This window comes from Pseudochaenichthys georgianus, chromosome 17, assembly GCF_902827115.2.
Source record: "Pseudochaenichthys georgianus chromosome 17, fPseGeo1.2, whole genome shotgun sequence".
NCBI lineage: Eukaryota > Metazoa > Chordata > Actinopteri > Perciformes > Channichthyidae > Pseudochaenichthys > Pseudochaenichthys georgianus.
The window spans coordinates 18,972,371-18,982,326 of NC_047519.1; the positions used below are offsets into that span (position 1 = coordinate 18,972,371).

At 39.8% G+C, this 9,956-nt stretch overlaps 1 protein-coding gene across 1 annotated transcript; it reads right to left on the reverse strand.

Annotated features, from left to right (window-relative positions):
• Positions 1–265: 265 nt before the first annotated feature.
• LOC117462051 (keratin, type I cytoskeletal 9-like) lies at positions 266–4,652 on the reverse strand. Its single transcript, XM_034104112.1, has 6 exons — positions 3,974–4,652; positions 3,505–3,556; positions 2,686–3,401; positions 1,203–1,782; positions 763–820; positions 266–619 (listed from the first exon to the last, which is right to left on the reverse strand). Exons 1-6 carry the CDS (start codon positions 4,373–4,375, stop codon positions 586–588), a joined length of 1,842 nt encoding a protein of 613 aa, XP_033960003.1. The 5' UTR covers positions 4,376–4,652; the 3' UTR covers positions 266–585.
• Positions 4,653–9,956: the final 5,304 nt, after the last annotated feature.

A 9,956-nucleotide genomic window follows, 5' to 3' on the forward strand; every position in this document is an offset into this window, starting at 1 on the left:
TACACAAGTGTTTCCAAAAGTTCCTCCCATCCTTCTCAGCTGGTCTGTTGACAGGCTGTCAGGTAAACATAAGCATGCTGCAGGGATTAAATATTACTGTGCCAGTAAATCTTGCATGAAACATTCCAGGAGTGGTCGGGGAGTTCTTTGTACATAATTAGCAACACAATAGGTGACTAGGTGACGCACACACAGGGACAAGTGATTGTTTCCGGGTCTGCATTTGATAATAACTTGAATAGCTTGTTTATAAAGACAAGGCGGGCACAGTTGATTTGCTTACCTTTAAACAAATCCTTTATTTTATGTATTTACATTTTAGAAATATAACATGTGCTTTTTCTCTGTGAGGTATACACACACAAACACTTCACAGTTTACGTACAAAAGTGCAAGAGTTATTCAAAATACTTTTCAAAATACATATTGAAGTACAAATTGTCACAAACACTGTATATTATATGGTACATTTATTGATATAAAATATGCACTCAATATGAGAAGCTTGCATTTAGCTGTGTATAATAGAATAATAGATGCATTGGGAGATATATCTCTTTTTTTTGTTTTCCCCATTAAGATGGACTAACCCATTATTCTGGAGAGAGCTTGTTTTTCCCTGGAAAAAGGAAGAAAAAGGAAAGAAAGAAAAAGTTATAGCATGAATTTTAGATGTGAAGCTGATGATTCCTTTTATTATTTTGTACTGTGTAGCCGTGATTTCCATCACATCCTACAGCTTAAGACATGTATTATACTCACTCTGGTTCAGAGGGGTTGATGATGCGCTGCAGATCCCTCAGGTGCTGAGCAACAGTTACTGTTGGATAAACATAAAGTGTCATTAGCCATCAATTGAGCTGAACTCAAGCTTTACAATACACAAATGCTAACAGTTAGCACTGAGATCTACAAAGGCTACAAACATCCAGCTATGCATTGTAAGTTTGATGAGGAATTATAATGGAGATTGTTCAAATAGATAAATAGATACTTTGAATTATAATGGATGCTTGCAAGATGATACTCATGATGTTTGTTTGAAAAGGACCAGTTCACCCAAAATATCCATCTATTTACAGATTAGCATGGGCATGCATTGTGACAGAATGTAATTTTTTAAAACTGGATGAATTGTACCTGAGCTTAAAATTCTCTAATAATAATAATAATAATAATAAACTGCAAACATATATTCTTACTTGAGCCACCTCCCAGTCCACTCGTTCTTCCTGCACCAGAGGACGATCCAAGTCCAGTATTACTATTCCCAGTTGATGGTTCTTTCCCTGTTGCACTTCCTGTCTTACTTTGCCCAAGCCAACTAAATCCAGAACTTTTGTTCGTGGATCCAGTCGACCCAGAGGACGAACTAGAAGAGCCGGTACCAGTTGATGCCGGCTTATTGAATGCTGACCACATGGAGCTACTTGACCCTGATGATGAACTTGAAGAGCCGGTACCAGTTGATGCCGGCTTTTTTAATGCTGACCCAATGGAGCTACTTGACCCTGATGATGAACTTGAAGAGCCGGTACCAGTTGATGCCGGCTTTTTTAATGCTGACCCAATGGAGCTACTTGACCCTAATGATGAACGTGAAGAGCCGTTACCAGTTGATGCCGGCTTTTTGAATGTTGACCCAATGGAGCTACTTGACCCTGATGATGAACCTGAAGAGCCTGTACCAGTCGATCCTGGCTTAATCAGCCCATATGACGAAGCAAATACACCTGCCCCAGTCCCATAGGATAAGCCACCGGGAAGTCCACTTAATCCTGTCTGAAATAAAATAAGAAAAATTGATGTTAATAAGGTGTTATTGAGGTTATGGCTTTTTAGGTTTTCAAGCATTTGTTTTAGAAGTATTGACAACATGCAATGAAAACAAACTATTGAATAATTGAATTGACTACATGATTATATTAAATTACATTTTCAGTTTAAGACTCAAACTTCTGGTTTAAAGAACGTCATAGAGATTTATATTTCAGGTTCTTAATTTGTTCTCAAACAAATAAATATCTGTTCCAGATCTCAGCCTTATGCTCTTTTCTATTTGAATGACAGACCATTTCCCTCCCACACTTCCTCCTCTTCATAAAAAGCTGGTGCATTCGCAAAAACAAGTCAGGTTGCGTTTATCTAATGCATCTTATGCACGTTAAGCACCCAAAGACTCAGCTTTGTTAGCAATTTAGTATAGTTCTAAAGGACTTGAATGAGGAAATATGTCTTCAGATACTGCAGAGATAGAGAGTTTTGGACAAAATGACCTAATAGCTGCAGAAACGTATGCAGGTTATTACATATAATAAGGGTTTTAGTTCAAGTCAACAACTATGCAATGCGATTATAACATGTATAGTATATACTACATTGTGAAATTCATTTATGAATATCCAATGGAATTCCAAGTGTATTTAATCCGCTGCTGATTACAGCGGGCAGTTAACTTCCTGATTGTCTCACATTTTCACAGGTTTTTTTTTACTATTGTTTCTTGTAATGTGGAAAACATTTGATTATTTAAATATTGATTAATATGACAGCTACTTGTGCTGAAGGAAGAATGCAAAAGCAAGGCTAGCTTGTGACCCCGAGAAGTCATGCTACTTTTAACACTCCTGAAGAAAAAAAAAACAACAGTTTATGTAATCAGTGATGGCACTTTCTTTTTCTTACCTTAGACATGCATGACATATTGAGCTGCCTATTTTGCTCTGTCAGGTGATCATTCACTCTACTCGTATATTTCACAAGGTTGTTCAAGACTTCTATATCTCCATGAAGCCTCAATTTGTCCATCAGGAGTTCCTCCTTTTCCTTATCGTGTTTCTGCTGCAGCTTGTCTAAGTTCTGCTTGTGCTCCCGGATCAGACCTGTGCGGTTTGTGCTGCACCTGCGGTAGTCGTCAGACAGTAGCGTGTTCTCTGCCTTCAAGCGGCTACTCTCAGCCTGGATAGTTGACACCTTTTCTCCCACATTATTCAGGTAACGCTGGAACCGGTCCTCCACTTCCATGGACAGGCTGGTGCAATTGGTGCGGATCTGCTCCAGGTGTTCCCTCTGTTTCGGACAGGTGAGCTGGAAGGCGATGTGTGAAGGGAAAAGGGAGTCAATCTTCTCCAGGAAAGACTTGGAGACATTGGAGATACCGCTCAAGGACTGGGAAAAGTCATCTTTGCATTTTTGTCTAAAGAAATTAACTTCCTTTTCATGAGAGGATTTTTCCCTCCGCAGATGGATGGCCTCCAAGTTAATGTTGTCCCTCTCTTTGACAGTCTGGTCCATATCCCTTCTCATTCTCTGGATTGTTTGTGTGAAGTTGGACTCCACAAGTTGCAGCCTGGCATGTAGCTGTTCACTCGGACCACCGTTACAGTTACCTAGATGATTCACTGCTCAGAAAAAAAACAATAAGAGCAAAAGGGAAAAGATATAGATACAGTTAATAATAATTAGGTTGTTTTTTGGTTCGAACTAAAGACATGTCATACTTACTAGTTGTTGGGATTTTGCTCTTGCAAACAAACAACTCGGCAAGGCAATGTTGCTGTTTATAGGAATGTTGAAAAGACAGTATTTTAGGGATTTGCTTTGACAGTTGTGAAATGGAAAGAAACAGGGAAAACTATTGATCTTTTACAATAATCAAAATTACAACTTTAACAATGTCATAGACATGCTCAGACATTTAAAAGTATAATGCTTATTTTTCAACTTATCATTTTAATAAATATATACATTTTACAATCCTATTTGTTGAAAAAAATAATTGTATCTAATAAGCTCAACTTGACTCAAGCATTGCATTAAACCCACACACATATATAACCACCTTAATTTCTATGGCTAGGAGTTTAATTCCATATAAGATAGTGGTCTTTAAGTATAGTCACTTAAATACAAAAAGTAATACTACAGGAATGTACATGTTGGATAAAGAAAAAAAGCTTAATAGGTTACTCACCTGCTTCTTCTCCATTTCTTGGATAAGAATCGATGAGATGTTGGCATAGTAGCGGTGTTCAGCCAGGTCCCAGTCATTGCGAGCCTTCTCAATCAGGGTGGTGTTGAGCAAACTGGTCAAGTTCTTCCTCTGCTCCTTCAGGACGACGTTCTCTATGGAGAGTCGGCTGAAGCTCTCCTCCAGGTCTTGGATGCGAGACGTGGATGGCGAGTCCTGCGTCTTACCATAGACCAGAAAGAGCACGAGGCTGACTATGATAAGCGACTGAATGAGCGAAGAGAAGAAGAAGACAATGCGCATGTAGTAGCCGCAGCTCTTGCCCTTGCCCTTTGAGCGGTACTGCAACTTCTTCTGGCTCGCCGGGCTGCCCCTGGAGACCTGGGAGTAGCCACTGCTGTACATGATGGCCAAAGAATGGTCTCAAAAAAGAGGTAAAGCTTGAGGATTACTATGAGTGTCCAGCCAAGTTCAAACAAGGGTCATCTCTAAATCAAAAAGAAAAACTAGTTCCTCCTAAGCACTCAGAGCAAGCCAAATTAATTAATAATAAAAAGCTGAATTATTTCAGACCAGCTTTTGGATTTTACAGTCTCTTAAATTCTGCGCCCCTTCCTCTAACAAAGCCAAACACACTACAGACGTTTCCTTTCAGCAGTGTTGATCGCATGAGAATTTATCAGATTGTGAGTGAGGTGTAAACATGGGTCTGAATTTATAAACTTCTCTGGCCACACACTTCCCATGATGGGAACCTGGCCTCTGTCCCCTCCCTCCCTCCATCTCCCTGCCCCTCCCTGTGCAGAGATTATCAGCACACACAGACTGCCAAGCATATGTTTTTTTGTTGAATACATTTCATAGTTGAAAATGTTCCCAGATAAAAACTGAATAAAAACCTATTTCATGACCATTTAATGTTGAGCCAATTAGAATATGCCTTTAAAGTGAGAAGGAGAAATGTATCTTCAAGTAGTTGTAATAAATTCACATTGTGATATTAACATGACTTTCTAGAGCGAAACTCGACAGGTCATAAAGTCTTCACCGGACTCGCTGCGCTAATCTGTTTTATGGGATAATGAACATTGTTTTCCGTTGCAAAGCAGGCAGGACAATGGCTTATGTTGTTCTTATAATGTTCTAGGGCAGGGGCTCTTTGATGCCCGAGTCTCAGTCCAACATGATGACGTGGGTAAGCTGCCCTCTGTCTCACAGGACACACACACACACACACACACACACACACACACACACACACACACACACACACACACACACACACACACACACACACACACACACACACACACACACACACACACACACACACACACACACACACACACACACACACACCCACACACACACACACAACACACACACACACACACACACACACACACACACACACACACACACACACACACACACACACACACACACACACACACACACACACACACACACACACACACACACACACACACACACACACACACACACACACACACACACACACACACACACACACAAATTGAAAATGAACTACAAGAGCCTGCTACTAACAGTCACAACTTTTTCCTGCCCCGCATTGTTGACGTGCCAGCCACCTATTTGACAGGAAGCAGTAATTCATTGGAAAGAGGAACTGCGGATTGTCAAAGCTCCATCAACTTTTTGGAGAGATCCTAGATAAAAGGCTCCAAGAAACGCAGGATATCAGACACAAATACAAGAAATAAACACTCCTTTTGTTTATTTAATTGATGATGAAGTGGGTTGTTTTTATCGTCATTTGTGAACACTAGCTATGGAATTCTTTTTTTGGTATTTACATTTTGTAAGTAGTAATGGGATGTTGCCAAACTGAATGGCTCAGCTCTCCGCACTTAATTTAGTAAGAGAGGCTTATTGCATAATTCATACACCTCACCAGGGGTTACATTGTGCCGGGGCTGTCCGGGGCTCAGCCCCGGCACATAGGACGATGCTCTGACGTTATCACCCTTACTCATTTGTAATTTGTTTAAGCCATATGTTAAAACATCTCTCGTTCTTAATATAGACTTTATTTAGGGTCGATATGTGTTGACTTTACTTTAAAATAGCAGATCTCTGTGACAGGATTTAGTTTTTCCGCTTAGTGAACTTGTCTCTGCTCCGATCAGGAGCTGCAGCACCGCGGCTCCTTCGTGGAGAGAGTCTGCAGCGGTGTGTGTGTGCAGAGAGTCTGCAGCGGTACCGCCAAACCCCCGACCCGTCTTGTAAACACGGAGCTCGTTTTCTACACCATCAGGGCTGGTTCTAACCAATTTGCTGCACTAGGTGAGATTTTAGCTGGGCCCCCCCTGCCAGAAAATCATTCAGTAGACAAGATAAAAGTATCCAAGGAATAAACAATAGAATATATAAAAAGGAAAGGAAAAATCTCTACGAAAGACCAATACACTACAAAAACAGAAACTTATTGACATGTTGGTAATATACATCAAAAAGGCTTCAAATATATTCAGTATTTTATGAACATGTTTTAATTGGGGTGTGGACATCACATCCTCTAGGGGGGTCCGGGGGTATGCACCCCTGGGAAGAAATTTTGAAAATGGAAAGTAAAATGCTTCAATTTGGTGCACTTTAAGCACACATTACTAGAGACTAGATCTTAGGGAGTACAACGCTAAACACCCATATGAAAAAGATCGGTTTACATTTTAATAACCAAAGATGTGAACATAGCCAATAACCTACCATAGCCAATAACAAATAAATGTCACTTATTTTATTTTTGTTGTTTATTCCTATCTTATTTTACCTAGTTAACATTTATTTATTCAAGCATATTTTTCTCAAGTTTTAAACAATATTTTTGGTTTACTGTCCTATAGTATACATTGAAATGATTTCAAACCTGTTTATCCCAATAATTATAATATATATTATATATATATATAATATTTGTTTACATAAATTGCATTTATCTCTCTCGCTGTTAACAGCATTCCAACTAACTGTTATTCTACGGACGAAAAGTTTATTATTCCGCCGACTTATTTTGGCCCTCTTCTCCTCCCGCATTGAACATCGCAGATACTCCGTTCAAACATCAAAACGTCAGCTCGGTCGGGAATCGATGGCTATTACTTTTCTCATTCATAACTTTCATAATTCCAGAGATGCATCCCATAATTCATCACATTTTTAACATTTGAACTTTAACATTGCGCAGCTCGTTAAGGGAGAGTGCGTGATGTCAGAGTTAGAGTGGAGAACAGTTTGAAATTTGCCTTCATATATTTTTTTAAAACTGCCATAATTCCCAAACCCTACATTCCTGAGACATAATTTTTCATGAAATACATAGGAAAACATCCCGTAGCTTGAAAAATTACAAATAATTAAGCAGAATAATCAAACAAAATGCCTCTTGAGGGCATGAAGTGACAAAAACATTCAACATTCCTCCATTAAAGCCCATTGTAATTTCAGGCTGATATTTCCTCACAGTAGCAGCCGCACACCTTTAGTTAAACTGCCAAAAAGGCCACATTATTAACCCGAAAGTACACAAAAATACACAAATACACTTCAGATACTCAACTTCCTTGACATGCTTCACGTTTTGAAATTTCACAGATATCTGTTACGGTTCTTCCACAAAACGTTCACATGTAAGAGGTTTATCTCTCATTCAGAACAATGGAAACCTGTGATCTCTGCACACCTCGTTAGCTCAAATATAAACACCCGTGTCATGGAACACGACCAGCAGACTTCAGATAGCAGTGTGCTAACAGTCCAGCCGTGAAGACATCTACGGGACAGTTTTGAGATTTCTTCAAATGCCGTTGCCATGGCAACACAATACTCGCCATGAAACACGGCTTTCTCATAACTTCAGTGAAAATACTCCAAACGCCCCAAAACTTCACAGGTTTGGTAACGATGCAGCCATCAACGCATCTAAGCGTATTATGGGGTGTCATAAAATGCCATTGCCATGGTGACAGACCACTCGCCATGAAACATGATGTCGCTGTAAGTCCAATCGACACGGTCCAATCGTCCCCCAATCTTCACTTGTATATCACCGGTTCATGCCTCAACAGCTCTACGCCAAATCTGAGATCTCACCATATGCTGTTTCCATGGAAACACATCCCTCGCCATAAAACATGATGTCGCTATAACTCCTATGAAAATGTTCAAAAAGTGCTCAAACTTCACATGTGTGCTAACAGTCCAGCCGTGAAGACATCTACGGGACAGTTTTGAGATTTCTTCAAATGCCGTTGTCATGGCAACACAATGCTCGCCATGAAACACGGCTTTCTCATAATTTCAGTGAAAATACTCCAAACGCCCCAAAACTTCACAGATTTGGTAACGATGCAGCCATCAACGCATCTAAGCGTATTATGGGGTGTCATCAAATGCCGTTGCCATGGTGACAGACCACTCGCCATGAAACATGATGTCGCTGTAAGTCCAATCGACACGGTCCAATCGTCCCCCAATCTTCACTTGTATATCACCGGTTCATGCCTCAACAGCTCTACGCCAAATCTGAGATCTCACCATATGCTGTTTCCATGGAAACACATCCCTCGCCATAAAACATGATGTCGCTATAACTCCTATGAAAATGTTCAAAAAGTGCTCAAACTTCACATGTGTGCTAACAGTCCAGCCGTGGACATCTACGGGACAGTTTTGAGATTTCTTCAAATGCCGTTGCCACGGCAACACAATGCTCGCCATGAAACACAGTTTTCTCATAACTTCAGTGAAACTGCTCCAAACGCCCCAAAACTTCACAGGTTTTGTAACGATGCAGCCATCAACGCATCTAAGCGTATTATGGGGTGTCATCAAATGCCGTTGGCATGGCCACAGATCATTCGCCATCAAGTTAGTTCAGAAGTTTGCAGTTAAAATACTCTGCTGCTTTTCCAAGCCTTTTTACTTTCTTTTTCTTCTCTCATCACACATTCAAGCCCCCAGTGTTCATGTATCATTTCAATCTAAATTCTTCACTTTTTTCTTAGCAAAGCAGTTTAGCGTCAGCTTTTCAGCATAAAGCATTCCCACTAGCAATTTCTTCAGGAATTGCATTCTCTAGTTTTGAATGTTGTTACATCAAGGCCGAAAATTAGGATGAGCACAAACAGTCAAAAAAAAAAGTTCTCTCCCAGATCTGGCACCCTAGGCGACCACCTATGCTGGCCCTGTACACCATGCTAAATGTATGTCTGCATAAAGCTGAGTTATGATCGGTCATAATAACACAGAATTTGGTGATGATTAAATAGTTTTCAGTGAGATTTACTCCCATACTTTTGGCCATACTCACGCAGCCCTACAAATGAATTGAGATTTCCACACAAATGTTCTTTATTTAGCAGAATAGTGTGCAGAGCAGTGTTGATTTAAAAAATCAATTTGAAGGTTGGATATTTGTAAACCTTTTTTTGTGTATATAATATATATTAATAATTTAAGATGTAAATGAATTCCAGTTTATTTGTAGTACTTTCTATTTTTATTGTGACATTTGGTGGCATCAATGTGTGCATTTGATACAGATAATGGAGCAGTTGCTTTGGGGCCACAGTGTACATCCCTTAAGGTCAAATAATGAGATCCTCGACCTCCGCCCCCCTCTCGCACCTCCACACAGAGCCCCCCCACATATCAAATCCCAATTTAACCCCTGCACCTCACTAACATTTTTGATCAGTTAGTCCTTTTTATATTTAATTTTTCAAGCATAAAATAAAAAAGGTATATAAAAATGAAGTAAGACAAAAATGAAAGTTAATAAACACTTTGACGTTATGAGTAAAACGCCCAGTTAACTTCTTGCTGGTCAGGAGTGGAAAATTAACACCACTGATGTCTGTTTGCTAACACAACCATAAGACACCGATGAAATAGTAAAAAGCTCTTTTGCATTGAAAATTGTGTTAAAGGCTCAGTTGACTAA